We start from the raw sequence: 17,026 nt of genomic DNA on the forward strand, positions 1-17,026 counted from the left end.
CGTTACTCTCCCATGAAGGATTTTTTTATTGAGGAGCCCGGCGACGAGAACGAGGACGAGCAGCTACATTTTCAGGCAGGAATCAGCCCATATTTAACGTTATATGAGCCTTCCGCGAACCAAGATGAGTCAAGTCAAGTTATCAGTCAAGTTCACCATCGAGAGCATCTCGACGTGTCCGATAAGTAAATAACTAGATTTAGATAAGATAGATAGCCTACCATTCGGACTCTTCGAGATGCTCTCGAGGGTGAACTTGACTGATAACTTGACTTGACTCCAAACGCTCAAAACGAGACAGACACCGATAGCCGCACCCTCATCGGCTCTGGCCGCACCCTTTCGCCATGGCACGTGACCGAAAGAGAAGAGAGGTCGTTTCGAGGGGGGAGGGAAGGGTAATGTATTTGATTAAAGATTATAAGGGTAAATTAATTTTAAAAAAATAATGAAGTGCACAGATAAATCATTTATAATAAACACTACAATATTACATATAAAAAGAAGATTTGACAAATTTGATTTCATGCCGACTTTAAGTAATGCGTATGAATGAATTTCACCAAGGTTGATCAATGTTTTTCGTTTCACTAGTGTTGAGGCTTTTCAATAATTGTTGCCTAACGGCCCTTCATACTGGTGGTTTCATATTTGTCTCCTCTAAAGTTTAGAAGAAATCTCAGCAACATCACACACTGTGCTCAGATTTCTCTCCGTAGAAACTCGGGATCGCTCACATTTGTCTCTTTTGAAGTTTAGAAGTGATCTTAAAGGGATACTTCAAGATTTAGCATTAAGCTTTGTATTAGTAGAAAACCTGTAGTATTTTCGAATTACCGTGCTTTCTACCCTCATATCCCCCTGAGATGAGAGATTTATGTATTTTTTGTCTGGAAAAAATCCTCCGATGACGCAAAAATCTTAATTTTGCGTCATCGGAGGATTTTTTGGCCAGAGGCTAAAGACTACAGCCAGTAGGAGGGGCTGTCCCGCATGTTTTCAACCCGCCCATAGAGGGATCTCACTCACAGAATGTACACATAAGTGTCAGCCGTCTTTCTTTGGAAGCTAAGCTGGCAGGCTCTTGTTCTGTGGAGAAAGCTGAGTAGTAGGAGAAAGCTGAGTAGTAGGGGTTACCATCCTCTTTTTCCCGGACATGTCCGGCCGTCGCGATCGTCCAAAATGTCCGGGATTCGGCTTTTGCTTTCTGCAGTCGCCATTCATTGTTTACATGCACACCTTTTGTTTCAATCTAACTGAATTCATTCCGATTGGTGAATCTGAATGTAGTGTTTACATGAACGCTAAACAAGTGATCGGTTGATGTGTGTTTTAACATTGCTAAGAAAATTCCCGCTCCTCCTTGAGAGATACGAGATCAGTGCGTCTCAGTGATCACGCCATCGGCCTCTCGCCGTTCTCCCGCGGCCCTCAGTCTCAGCCTGCTCGCCACAGTAAACATGATGAATGGTGACTGTAGAACGCAAAAGCCGAATCCCGGACATTTTGGGCGATCTCGAAATCCCAGGCAAACTCGTCACAGAGACTCACTAGTAGCCTTGTTTTCAACTGCGCTCTCTAACTGGGAGGCGTGGCTTGGGAGTGGCCTCGTAGAGCAGCGAAGCTAGTGCATTCTGGGAGTTGTTGTCTTTCATCCACATAAGCCAAAAATAAATTTTCGGGCTTTTCTCAGTCTAGAAAGCTCCAAATTCAAAAATGTCTTCACATTTCTTCTACATAAATGACCTTTTTTAAATACACATTCATCTTTCCAGAGGTGAAGTATCCCTTTAACAACATCACACACTGTGCTCAGAGTTTTTCCCTAAACTAAAGACCCTGGTGGTTTCATATTTGTCTCCTCCAAAGTTTCATGAATGAACATTGATCTAGTTCATTTGTACAGTATGGTGCACTGGCAGAATAGTTTTGTATAATTAGTGTAGAAATATGTGAAATGCTTATAAATCATTAAATGTTTAAGTTTTATAGACCCCATTATTACACATTTTTCAAGTGTCCAGACATATATTGTTATCCATTTAATATGAAGAGACAATTTTATTAGTCTTTTTCATTATAAAATATATTATAAGTAAGTAAGTAAAATGTATTTATACAGCGCCTTTCACAGACTAGGTCACAAAGCGCTTTACAATAGACAATAAAACATAATAAAGAACAAAATAAAATAAAACAGATACAATTTTCAGTATATAAAAGGACAGAGATTACCCAAAAGCTAACCTGAACAAATGAGTCTTCACTTGTCCCCTAAAACTGTCCACATTCTCAGCAAACCTAATACTGGTTGGCAAAGCATTCCATAGTCTGGATGCCATACGCTGATTTCACGCAGCCGCCATTTTAAAATCGAAAGTGAGGCTCCGGTGGGAAGAACCCCGGAAGTAAAGATAATCAACAATGCCTTGGATTACCAACCTGAAGCTGCTGCCGCGATTTACACTATTGGATGTTAATATTCAATATAGGATATGTATATAGTTCATTCCTGCTTCTTTTTTTACATTCTGAATTATATATATAAAAAATATTTTATTTATAAATGAATTTCACTGTATATAGTCTACAGTATGAAAGAAATGTATGTACATTTTTAGAATTGACACAACATCATTAAACACAACAATACGCCATCGCATTCACGACTCTCCTGTGATTAAAGGCGACACTTCCGGTTTTCTTCCCACCGGAGCCTCGCTTTCGATTTCAAAACAACGGCTGCGTGAAATCAGCGTATAGCGGCGAAGGCTCTATCCCCACCTGTCTTTAAACGAGTGCGTAGCGTAGATAGCAGATTATTAGACCTGAGAGACCGGAGAGGGGTATGAAGATGAATTATGTCAGCAAGATAAGCAGGGGCCTGACCATGTAAAGCCCTATAGGTTATGGTTACAATTTTGAATTGGATCCTGTAAATTACAGGAAGCCAGTGAAGGGAGCAAAGTATCGGGGTGATATGAGTGCGCCTATTTGATCTAGTGAGTAACCTAGCAGCAGAATTTGGAATAGATTGCAGTCGATGAAGAACAGATTTGTTAAGTGAGGAGAAAAGTGAGTTACAATAATCAAATATATTATAACATTTCTAAAGACACTTATTTACTGTTGTGGTAATAAACACTAATGTGTTAAACTGCAAGCATGAAGTTTAAGGCAACGCAAATAATAGAAATAAATGATAAACATGAAAATGGTCTTGATATAAAAGCTTCAGGTCAGGGGCATTCAGTCCGTATACTGTACGCTGTGAATGCTCTGCAGACCCAAGCCATTTAAGAGAATGAGTTTGTGGACTCGCAAATTAATATTAACACTATAAATATGACTATAAATTCCCTTGTCGGTTGAGGTGTAAAATAAAGCTTACATAATAAAAGTCCGTCATTTATTTATTTGCCATTCGACTTTTTTTTTCCAAATAAGCGCCAGTTATAAATAAAATCAAATTAATACATTATTAGCTAACTGTGTGATCTGTGTATGTACATTTCTGAAATGCATAACTTGGACACAGTCACCTCTGATAACAGATCACTCTAAATTGTAATGTAGATGTGCATTTTCTGTAAAGCTGCTTTGAAACAATATGTATTGTGAAAAGCACTATACAAATAAATGTGAAATTAATTGAAAAGTTATGGAGGGTTTTGGGTAAGTGTATCCACAACGCTGGCGTTATTATGCATCATCATCATTGTTTCGCGTTCTATGGAAGCATATGGGTAGCAATATTCAATTTGAAATGTAATATGCAAAATGATAATGCAATATGTAAAATGGCAATGTTTTTCTGTATTTAAATTTACGTTTTCCATTACATTTGTGCAAGGTTTGGTGCAAAATTAAAATTATATTATATTATTTACATTTGCCATTTCATACGCTAGTTTTAATATGTAAATTGAATACATATTTTAACATTTTAAGTTTGCAGTGGCTTCATAAATTAATACAAAATATAAACAAAGTACACCTGATGCACATTTCTTTGTTCTTCATTTTCTAGAACTAGTTTAAGAACCTTGCTGTATTTATATGTAATTAATTAAGAGAAAGTACACCGCCATCTTATTCTGACGAAAGTGACTTGAACGCACTGCCGTAAACACGACTTCCCAGGAGGACTTATAGACGATGACGTCACCAGGGGGGCCAACTTCACGCAGTGATTGACAGGGTGGGAGGGGGCGGGGCCAACTTCACACAGTGATTGACAGGATGGGAGGGGGCGGGGCCAACTTCACACAGTGATTGACAGGGTGGGAGGGGGCGGGGCCAACTTCACACAAGGCTTGTTCGACTTCATGCAGCTCTGCGCAGACCGATCGGCGGCTGACTTGAAGCAGTGCATGCCGGTTAGAAATTTTGTCCGACTTGATAAAGTGCCGACGCCACGTGACTGTGACATATGCCATCAAAGTACCGCGAGAGCGATTCGAGAGTAGCCGGAGAACTCAGCCAGCGCAGCTTCTCAAGAGCGGCTGCACGAGCTCTGATGACGACACAGCTGTTCCACGATTGGCCGGATTCACCGCATGACAACGATCACGTGTGTTTCGTGTTTATTCGAACACCTTTAGTTCCTCTAAAGCTCACAAATCAGTTTTTTATAACAGTAAATACTCTTTTCATGTAGTTGCGATGTTATATTGTGTCATGTTTATCAAATTAAAACTGATTAAAAAACGTAGACTCCACTTCATTGATAGAAGTTTATGTTGAACTTTATTCTTGTTCAAACAGACGCTGTAAGAAGCAGTACATAAAGTATTGAGTGAAAATGTCTCTGAAACATTTGTGTATTATTTGGCAAATATTGAATATTTCACTTCAGCTGTGGTAAAGTATGCAAACACCACGTGAGCGGTCACTACGGGAACCAGAAAGTGTCCGACTTCACGTGTCCATTTGCAGCTCCTCCCCGCCTGCACTCGACTACTCTCAAGAAGTCCTCTCTGCAGCCTGTAGCACGATGACGTAGCTGGATCAGATCCAACACGTACTGGACGCTGTTACGCGCATGCGCGGTGGTGTGTGTTGGTGACGTCATATATGCATGCGCACTAGAAGAGAGTTCATCAGTGATGTGATCAGTTTGTATTTTAAACTTAAATTCAGTGTTTTTATTTTCTTTTTTTATGTGTGTACATGTCCTGCAGACACTGAACAGCAAATTAAGAGGAACCTTATGTACAGATCACTGTGGAATAATTAGCCATTAAAGAAGGAACTCTTACCAGACAAAATATCTTTATGCACTTTTCTTTTCTTTTTTTTCTTTTTTTTTGACATCTGACAAGATTTCTTTTCTTAATGCTGTTATTATTTTAGCATTTTCCCTTGAATGTGTACTGGTATGTTAAGTTGTTTACAGACCATATTTTATTGTAGCTTTAGGATTAACATTACAGAGACAATTACTTGACTCATTTTTGCTTCCACTCAACAGCAAATATGACCTGAATAAAATAAAATGGCTTAATTTTAAAATGTTCTGTATACACGCATGAAAAATAATAATAATACTTGCGGTGACCACATGCTATTAATCCATCAAATTTAGGTTTAAAATCATGTGATTTAAAATGTTGTAAAATGAACTATTTTGCATGTATGTAGAGAGAAACTAGGATAACTTAAGCATCACATGTATGTAAATAATTATTCATTCATCTCAATACAATATTGAGTATACTAATACCCTCAAAATTAATTGGTTAAAATTTTGTTTGGAAAAAAACCTTCTTTGTGGAATTTTATTCCTAATTTTATTTTTGACCGACTTGGGGGTCTTTCTTTTTTACTAATGTGTGATTATAAAATTGACAAATTGCCAGTGAAACTTTCTGCCTTTCATGCTCAAGCTTTATTGGCTTGGAAACTGATCTACAAGCACAACTTCTCTCCGCACCGTTTTCTTATTTGGAATAATCGTTGTATTTTGTATAAACACAAAAGTTTTTTTTTTAAAGCTGGTTTGAAAAGGGTATTGTTTTAGTTTGTCATTTGTTTAACTCTCAAGGATACCTTATGATGTATGACGAGTTTCTTCTGCACTTTAATTTTCCTGACTCCCAAGGAATTTGCTCTTGTATTTTCTGCAATCAATTCTGGTATAATTTCCTTATGTAGAAGTGTGTTGTCATCAGTTGATATGCTCATAATTAACCCAGCTGACACAGTATGTGGCAAAATTTGTTTTTTACAGTACAAAAACAATAACCAATCTATTTGTTCTCTATTTTTAAAGGAGATTGTCACCAAATCTTGCTCTATTGCTTATTGGACTAAATGTGTTAATGACCTTGATTGGGAAAGTGTCTGGTTATTGCCTCATAAGTTTTTTGTTACAAACAAGGTGAAAGAAATCTTTCAAGATATTGCACAAATTCTACCCTGTCAAACATTTCCTTAGTAAGTTTAAGACATTGATGTAAGTTGCTCGTTTTGCTCTTTGCACTTGGAAACAGTTCCCCACATTTTCTGGCATTGTAGTCGTGTGAAAAAGTTATGGTATGAAGTGTCTGTTTATTAAGGAAAAGGTACTCTCTAATTTAGTTTTGCATTTTGAAAATGTAATTTTTGGATATTCAAAGTATGATAACAGTGTGATTAAGGAGGCTTTTGTAATTAATCTGTTAATTTTATTAGTCAAATTTCACATCCATAAGTGTAAGTTTTCTAACAAAAAGCCCCTTTTCTCAGTATTCCTTAAAGAATTTGAAAATTACTTTTCTACTATTCATTCTAGTACTAATGGAAAAGCTATTAAGACTGTTAATTTGTGTACTGTCTTCAAAATCTTTGATTGATACAAAGGTATTGTATTCTTGTGATTTATTATTATTTATTTAGATTTGTGTGTGTGTGTGTGTGAGAGAGTTTTCTTTGCTCCCCTGGCTCTAAAATTGTATGTTGTATTGTTTTGTTTAAAAATATAATAATTTTTGAGTATACACGTCACATAAGACCAGCGCATTATAACCCAGAGATCGGTACTGCGCATGCGTCTATGACGTCGCCAAAACACACCACCATCCAGTATGTACTGGATCTGATCCAGCTACGTCATCGTGCTACAGGCTGCAGTGCCGGCCCGAGCCTTTTGGGGGACCTGAGCAGAATTTGATTTGGGGGCCCCCTCCCACCACGCGGAGTCACCTGTTTGACGATTATTGACACAAATGTCACGATATAATGTTACATTATAAATGAATACAATGAGGTTATGTATTAATACAAAATAAATACTTAATAAAAAATAGATACTTAAAAAGTTTTAACTCTTTGAAACTTCTGAAAACAAACTGTCACAAAACATATTAAATAAATTATTTACAAAATATCCTCCAACGTTTTGCAACACTTTGCAGTTTGAATGATGTCTTGTATGAACATGACGGAGTATGTTTTTATGTTTCCACTTTTCGATCGCGCCCGCGCCTCACACACACACACACACACACAACATATTCCAGCATTGTAATCTTGCAGCCTGTTCATTATAGCCGTAATAAAATATAATAATAAAATAGTCAACCTAACATATAAAAATTGCACTGCTCTGTTTAAATAGTCAGAGGTATAATTCGTACATTCACAGTAAGCACCGCTCCACTGTGATGTTTCCAAGCACATTTTTGCACATGTGAAGAGGATGATTTTTTCCGTCGATAATGGAACGTGAGTGAAGTAAAAAGCCTATAATAAAGAATAGTTTACCATCCAAATACATCACGAATGTTGAAACATTTTGATTCTAATGAGAGAGATGCGTGAGCCCAACGCCGCTTACTTTCACTTTCGCTTTAAATTATTTCGTTTCGGCTTGTTTATAGTTATTTTTTGTATTCTTGTTCTGTTCTGAATATTATTCAATTTAACTTCATTTAACTTAAATTTAAATCCAACTTCACGCAGTGATTGACGGCGGAATGCATTTTCAATTTGCACATTGAATTTTGCTTCATTCATTGCGGGACATTTAATGAAAATGCAATTGCAAGTGTCTTAACTGTGGGTGTAAATGCAATTAAGAAAAATAACATTTGAATGATCATTTTGCTACATTATTTGTTTGAACATGTTAAACATATCTAATCATTTCTGTAATACATTTTAATTTTAATTTTGCAACTTATAAAGCGTTAAAATGTTCAATTTACATATTAAAACTAGTGTATGAAATGGCAAATGTAAATTATATAATTGAATTTTCATTTTGCACCAAAAGTTGCACAAATGTAATAGAAAATGTAAATTTAAATACAGAAATGCATTACCATTTTACATATTACATTTCAAATTGAATATTGCTACCCATAAGCTTCCATAGCATTCTCATTGGTTTGCTGGCATTTGGGGGGTTTCATGCGAAAGGAAAGCTGACTGTGAATAGAGCTACAGGGATGACATCCAAACCTGGAAGACTAATTCGCCACTGGTTGCCTCTAATTTATGGAAGATTATTTCCGCCACGAAATAAAACAATTTAAAAGATAATTGTGACTTTTTATCTCACAATTCTGACTGTTTTTCCCCTCAGAATTGCAAGGTACAAACTCGCAATTCTGACTTTTTCTTGCAATTGCTATTTATGTCACGCAATTGTGAGTTTGGCCCTGTCACAAATGGCACCCTAAACACTCGCGGTCTTCCTCTGAGTCCGCACTTTCCTGACGTAACGCCGCTTTGACTGTCGTGAACAAGTCAGCTGTGGAGCTCGCTTCAGTGTGCATTTAGAGCACATATCGACCGCAGAGGGGCGCTCGTGAGTACCCTTCTGAAACCTAACATTACTAAATGGGACACCCTATGGACTTAACGGGCACGCAGAAGCCATTGTAAGTCTACAAGACTGAAAGTGCATATGAAGTGTGCCATTGAGGACAGGGCCTTTATATCTCGGTGAGTGGATTCTGACAAAATGAAACACCTCTGATTGGCCACTGCGTTCAATAGACCAACAAACATGACTGTGATTGGCTACATTTCTCACCGCTGTAAAAACATTTGACGTTCTCCAGAGCTCAAACACAAAAACACACTTGAGAGTTTGCCAGTATGATATTATTACAGAATCAACTGAGGGTGATCTTGCATTCGCTTGAGAGTGCTTATATTTAAATTTGACTTTGTGATGTTTTTTTCCATTTTTTAATTTAACAAACTATTTGTGATCAAGCATTAATTGACGGACCCCCTGCAGTACGGCTGCGGACCCTTGTGTTAAACTGATCTGATCTGAACTGAGAGAGTGAAGAGTGTGTCATTGTTCTCTACAGGTTGAGGGATTGTGGAGTCACAGATGAAGGTTGTTCTGCTCTGGCTTCAGCTCTGAGATCAAACCCCTCACACCTGAGATATCTGGATCTGACTGGGAATAAACTAGGAGATTCAGTTCATCTGCTCTCTGCTGTACTGGAGGATCCTCACTGTAAACTGGAGAAACTGTGGTAAGACGAACTCTCTGATAAACACATATTTTGTCCTTGGTAAATATATTCTTTATTAGTAATGTAATAGTTTTTAACTTTTTTACTCAGTGATCACCAACTTTGCTTGTTAAACTCTAGCTTGTTTTCGGGTCTGAAGAAGGAGTCCAACCAAACAATTACACAATCCACACAACACAAATGAGAGACAATTGAATACATTTTATTGAGAGCTCATTTTCTGTACAATTATAGTTTGACCAGGAAAACCAAAACCAGTATTTTATGTGTGATTCATAGACACTCAGTTAAACAATAAATTACAAGTGATACTTACTTCAGTCCAAATCCACATGAAATAAATATTCAGTTAAATCAGTGAACATCACAGGTGAGCCAATGCTTGATTAAACATGCTAATCCTAAAACATAAATGTTCTCCCCAGTGTATACAGTACTGTGCAAAAGTCTTAGGCATGTTAATAGACTTCCATAGGAATCGAAGAATGCGGAAGTAACGTCAAAGTTTTGTATTGCAGTAAATATCATTACAATAAGGCAAAACAAGACTATAATAAATGTCCTAAAGAACAGAGCACAACATAAAAAAAGGAAAAAGAAATAGAAAAAAATTATAATATCAGGGACAAAAAGGTTTCTAATAATTACAATTTCTTTAATAAATTGATTAATCTTCCACTTTTCAATGTTGACATTCTCTGATCCTCTTCGGTTTAAAAATGGCCGAACACATTTTTAATTTAATTGTTTTGCTTCATCTGAATGGGATGACACTTGGTGACGATTGTTGTATTAGCTTTGTGAACACACACAAAATAATCATAGACATGATTCGGATATGGTAAAGGGTCGTAAAAAAAAAAAAAAAATGTCACTCTTGGTTCCTTCAAAAATGACCGACAGGAAATGAATGGGAAATACGAAAACTCAGAGAAACTTTTGGTGGTACAAACTACAAATCAGCCGCTGTGCAGAAAAAAAGTGCACAGCAATGAAGGAGTGACACTCTAACACATCAAGAGTGCAAATAAGACCGACCCACACACACACACACACACACACACACACACACACACACACACACACACACACACACACAGAGAGAGAGAGAGAAATGAACTGGTAAAACTGCAACAGCAAATTTTGATAATATGCTAAATAAAATCAATAAATGAAGAAAAATACAAAAAAGACTCACACACACACACACACACACACACACACACACACACACACACACACACACACACACAGAGAGAGAGAGAAATGAACTGGTAAGACTGCAACAGTAAATTTTGAGAATATGCGTAATAAAATCAATAAATGAAGAAAATACAAAAGAGACTCTCTCGCTCAAACACACACACGCACACGCACACACAAACACACAGAGAGAGAGAGAGAGAGAGAGAGAGAGAGAGAGAGAGAAATGAACTGGTAAAACTGCAACAGCAAATTTTGATAATATGCAAAATAAAATCAATAAATGAACAAAAATACAAAAAAGACTCTCACACACACACACACACACACACACACACACACACACACACACACTTATTTTAGCCTAATAGGTGTTCCTGATATCTGCTGCATATGCAACAATACATAAATTACAGTTTGTATGTACATAGTTAAAATAATATTTATTATTATAATTACATTTTTATTCCTGTTTTTTAACCTACAGTTTGATAATGATTGTTTGCTGTTGTTATTTTATTGTTTTTGCTGTTAGATCATAATTGCTGTTCCCTTCTGAAGTTTTATTACCATTTATAGAATTAAACTGAATAAAATACCAATTAATTGCAAAATGTCTGTATAAAGTGTTTTGAATTATCACTATCCATCCCTTATTTTGTTAGATTTTTTGAATTATCAAATACTGATTAACAAAAATGCTTGCATTGTGTTCCTTTTCTAACCAAACGTTATTGTTTGATTGTAATCATAATGCAAAACCTGATACTTATGTAACAAAAATATCTAAACCTTGACAAAACTTAGTCTTTTAGAATGTCTAAATATATATCCAAATACATTTTAAAAAACTAATAAAATGGAGAAATCATGTCTAAAAAAACAATGGGAATCAAAAAGCCTCTCTATGTATTTATATAGGGAGCAACAGTACAGCCTACAGGCGGTTACACGACATTACACAAGTTTTTACTTTTTAACGCCACTGGATGACGCTTTTCTCACTTCAAAAAATGGATTTTAAAGGCCTGCACTAATGTGACATGTTGCATTTATTGAAAAATAAATAAAAAAAGGAATTCTAATGGAACAAAATGCTCATAATTTTTTTTTTTATAATTATTGCATAGTACCATAGAAACCTTTCTAAATTCGAAATAATAATTAAAAAAAATTATTTAACAAAAATATATTACATTGGTTTTCCTGGAAAAAATAATAATAAAAAAAATGACATTTTAAGGCTTCGGTCACTTTTGACCGTGTACGGATTGATGCTGGAATGGTTAATGCACTATCAAATACATCTCCATTTCCAGACCTATACTCCAGAACACATACACAAAGATTTCCAAGAGGGAAAGGAAGGAAAGGTAGAAAGAATGCTGAAATGAATGCACACTTATGGTGAACACAATGTAAACACAGCTTCCAAGAGGTAATACAATGTAGTACTAAATATGTCACATTGTTTCATGAGTTATATATGTCACATGTTCACATTGTCATATGATTTACTAAGTCACATGGTTTTACTTCTTATGGGAAAAACCCTAGCGTAGGCAGAGGAACTGATGTAACCAAAACGTTCCTATATATATGGGTGCTTTTGTATGAGTGAGTGCTTTTTGATTTTGATGTCGATGCAGTCCTGGAGAGAATCAATATATCTTCAGATTATTTAGACTCTTCATTGATAATTGCTCTGCTGAAATTTATAACTTGACATACTCGGACGAGAACAAGTTATTCATATATTGCTTGAACTGCATATAAGGTATTTAGCCTTTGTGAATCCATTCACAGGACTGCCCTGGAATTGGATAGAGCTGAAAGTATTATAACCTGTAATCTTTTGTTGATTTGCTACACATCTTATATTGTATAACCAGTATTTTAATCCTTTGTATAAATAAATTTTATTTTATAAAGACAAGTACCGTTTATTCGTATTTCAGCTCATCACAAGACAGTTCTATAATAATAGCAATAGAGCATTATAATTAGAGTTTACATTATTGATTATTCTTCAAGAAGCCCTTGGACAAGATACTGCTGGACGGTAAGCATAACTTTTGGTCCATAGGCTCGTACTTGTAGAAATGTATTGTTTCACAGTAAGGTTATTATATTCCTAGATTTGCTGATATATATTAGACAAGCCGAGGGAGACTATCTTTGTAAACCTGACCTGACAGCACAAGGCTATTCTAGATAACTTTGGTTACTATGAAGCTAATCAGGAGATGAGATAATATCAGATCTCACAACAACCGCGAAGGAGCCAAGTGTGACCCCTAAACGAAGAGGACCAGAGGGATTTACAGTAAATCCAAAATTCTTTTTAAAATACAGAAAACAATGCACTGAAAAAGTGTGTTGGATTTAAATGATTGAATCATGCACATCAGTTCCACATGAACCAATTAAGTTCAACAAAGATAATTTGTTCACATAATGTCAACATCGTGGAATCAAGTCATTTCCAAGTAACCCAATGAAGAAGTTTTAAAGTGATTTTAATATGGTTCCCTAACTGGATTAATTCATTCAATTTCTTATATTTGTGTCACATGACTGAGTTATAAGATTGTATTAGATTGCTACAAAACTATTAATTAGCAATAGCATATATTAGCATGCTAAATGCTAAGCATGAAATCTAATTGTAATATAAGTAATAAACATATTAGAAAAAAATATTCTTTTAAATGGCCATTAATGGATCATTATTGGACAAATATTTAGAAACAAAAATATCTTCAAAATATTCAATTAATATTATTGAACTAAAATATAGTACATTTAATTGCTAAAGTTACACTTCAGGTGTTATTAATGTTATCTCTTTATCACTCCATAGTTACAGCACTGCATGGTATTTGTCCCTCAGTTTCTCCTGAAGTTCATGGAGAACCGGCATCCTTTATAAAGCAGTGTAGAATATAGTGGCATTGCTTGTCAATACATTCAAATCACATCACACATTGCAATCTTTAATAAAATGGTCATTTTACACACTGTTTACACAGCGTCATTGTTCTCTACAGGTTGAGATATTGTGGAGTCACAGATGAAGGTTGTTTGAGGAAGATCTTGCATTCGTTTGAGAGTGCTTATATTTAAATTTGACTTTGTGATGTTTTTTACCCATGTTTTAATTTTTTAACAAAAAATTATTTGTGATCAAGCATTAATTGACGGACCCCCTGCAGTACGGCTGCGGACCCTTGTGTTAAACTGATCTGATCTGAACTGAGAGAGTGAAGAGTGTGTCATTGTTCTCTACAGGTTGAGTGATTGTGGAGTCACAGATGAAGGTTGTTCTGCTCTGGCTTCAGCTCTGAGATCAAACCCCTCACACCTGAGAGATCTGGATCTGTCTGGGAATAAACTAGGAGATTCAGTTCATCTGCTCTCTGCTGTACTGGAGGATCCTCACTGTAAACTGGAGAAACTGTGGTAAGATGAACTCTCTGATAAACACATATTTTGTCCTTGGTAAATATATATGTATTAGTTATGTAATAGTTTTTAACTTTTTTACTCAACGATCACCAACTTTGCTTGTTTTTTTGTTTCAATACATCTGAATATGTATTCTCTCGTTATTTCATCTGACTCCATGAATGAAAAGGTTTTAATGATATCTGTGGATCATTAATTGTGAGCGAATGTTTGACTATTCCTTTTAACTCTTTAATGCAAATAATGCCAAAGTCAGTTAGAATAATCAAATGTAACAATTTATTATGTCAGGTAAATGTATCATGCCAATTTCTTAATCATTTCAAATATAATCGATACAAAACATCAAATACTCTGGAAAATGAGAAGAGATGCAAACCCAACAATAAGAAATACATGAGGCTGAAGATCTCTCTCTCTCTCTCTCTCTCTCTCTCTCTCTCTCTCTCTCTCTCTCTCTCTCAGCCTCACGGGCGAATCTGAGGTACAGAAAAAGGCCTCGAATTCCCTGCTGCATTTCATTAAATAGCCAGGACCTCTTTCACTTGGAAATATCTTTTAACAATGGAAATTTGCATTCAGAGGTTACACCTTTGGGTGTAGGGAGACCATTTGTCTAGAGGCCAACCCCTCCTAGTGTGCTAGTTATCCATAAACTCTCAAAAACCTTATTACCTTTTGTTTTACTTATTTGGAAACGAGACATTTGTACCAGTCGCACTGTGACATTTTAAATGATACCAAACATGAAAAATACTCTGTGATAATCATTCACATTAAACTATACATTTTCTTGGGTGATTTACATGTGGTCTCAGCATGTGAGAGGGGGAGTGAGGAAGAGGAGGAGAGATGTGTTCTGAGGTGTGACTTTGCCTCACAAATGCTGAGTTCAAATGGTAATTTCCAGAGAGGTTCTTTGTCCTCTCAGGGTCTGGGTGCTCCCCAAACAGACTGTCCGGCATTTCCTAATTTATCAATTCTTACAGATTGAACACATGAGCTGCTCTTCAGGAACATGATTCTGCAGGACTGAGTCACTGAAATACACACTGTCACATCACAATCAACACTTCAGTCTCTTGATTTTAAACCGACTCGATCTCAACACATTCAGAACTGAGAAATGAAGAACATGCTGGATTTATTCTTGCAGTTCATCACGTTCATCTTTCTGCAGGGACTGTTTTTAAAATATTGTTTTCATGATTAAAACAAATCATTACTCCATACGTACTGTATTAGTACAGATCTAAAGACTAGATGTTTAATAATCACGTTTTGAGCTCTTTGACATTTTAGATCTCAGTCCAATGATCCATCAAAACATTTTATTTGTGCTTTAAGTTTGTATTTTCTCTTTAATAATGGATTCACTGCTAAACTGATCTGAACTGAGAGAGTGAAGAGTGTGTCATTGTTCTCTACAGGTTGAGTGATTGTGGAGTCACAGATGAAGGTTGTTCTGCTCTGGCTTCAGCTCTGAGATCAAACCCCTCACACCTGAGAGATCTGAATCTGACTGGGAATAAACTAGGAGAATCAGCCGTGAAGCTTCTCTCTGATCTGAAGAATGATCCACATTATAAACTGGAGACACTATCTTGTAAGTAGATTATTTACTACAGATTACAAAATACAGTAATTTGTAACATATTTCGTTGGATTACACGAGCTTTGTAACCTAATCTAAATAATTTAGAATACTTTGGAATATTAATAAGGTTTGTAACACAAAGGGTCCACCAAACATAGGACTTGGTTTTCCCCTGCATATTATTTTAATGACATCAGTTTTACACAGTATTTCTTGAAGAAAAAAATATATTTTTAGGTTTTAGTGAACATTTAGTTTAATATTTTAGTAAAATATTTTGTATATATATATATATATATTATTTTTTTTTTACTGATGCAACACAATGCAATAAAAGCTGGGGTGTGTATATAACATTAATATTAATGTACTCTGTATGTATCTCTGCCTGTGTTTGTTCTGAAATGAATCTACTGATGTGATGTGACTGCAGTAATGTCTCATACTCCATATGTGACTCTGTGTGTTTAATTGTAGTTTAAGGATCAGCTGATGGTGAATAAGGAGCCGCTACAGAGACCGAAGACGCAGAGACCGAAGACACAGAGACTGAAGACGCAGAGACCGAAGACGCAGAGACCGAAGACACAGAGACCGAAGACGCAGAGACCGAAGACGCAGAGACCGAAGACGCAGAGACCGAAGACACAGAGACTGAAGACGCAGAGACCGAAGACACAGAGACTGAAGACGCAGAGACCGAAGACGCAGAGACCGAAGACACAGAGACTGAAGACGCAGAGACCGAAGACACAGAGACCGAAGACGCAGAGACCGAAGACGCAGAGACCGAAGACGCAGAGACCGAAGACACAGAGACTGAAGACGCAGAGACCGAAGACACAGAGACTGAAGACGCAGAGACCGAAGACGCAGAGACCGAAGACACAGAGACTGAAGACGCAGAGACCGAAGACACAGAGACCGAAGACGCAGAGACCGAAGACACAGAGACCGAAGACGCAGAGACCGAAGACGCAGAGACTGAAGACGCAGAGACCGAAGACGCAGAGACCGAAGACACAGAGACCGAAGACGCAGAGACCGAAGACACAGAGACCGAAGACGCAGAGACCGAAGACTCAGAGACTGAAGACGCAGAGACCGAAGACGCAGAGACCGAAGACGCAGAGACCGAAGACACAGAGACTGAAGACGCAGAGACCGAAGACACAGAGACCGAAGACGCAGAGACCGAAGACACAGAGACTGAAGACGCAGAGACCGAAGACACAGAGACCGAAGACGCAGAGACCGAAGACACAGAGACCGAAGACGC

General features: G+C 36.7%; 1 protein-coding gene across 1 annotated transcript in view; it reads left to right on the forward strand.

Moving 5' to 3' along the window:
- Nucleotides 1-16,364, forward strand: part of LOC309491418 (NACHT, LRR and PYD domains-containing protein 3-like) — a 36,591-nt gene extending 20,227 nt beyond the window's left edge. Inside the window, exons 5-8 of the mRNA XM_082190478.1 lie at nucleotides 9,309-9,479; nucleotides 13,974-14,144; nucleotides 15,581-15,756; nucleotides 16,225-16,364. Coding sequence (XP_082046604.1) covers nucleotides 9,309-9,479; nucleotides 13,974-14,144; nucleotides 15,581-15,756; nucleotides 16,225-16,229 — 523 coding nt within the window. The 3' untranslated portion in view covers nucleotides 16,230-16,364. The remainder of the gene's footprint in view (nucleotides 1-9,308; nucleotides 9,480-13,973; nucleotides 14,145-15,580; nucleotides 15,757-16,224) is intronic.
- Nucleotides 16,365-17,026: the final 662 nt, after the last annotated feature.

This window comes from Leuciscus leuciscus, assembly GCF_965113295.1.
Source record: "Leuciscus leuciscus genome assembly, contig: HAP1_SCAFFOLD_239, whole genome shotgun sequence".
NCBI lineage: Eukaryota > Metazoa > Chordata > Actinopteri > Cypriniformes > Leuciscidae > Leuciscus > Leuciscus leuciscus.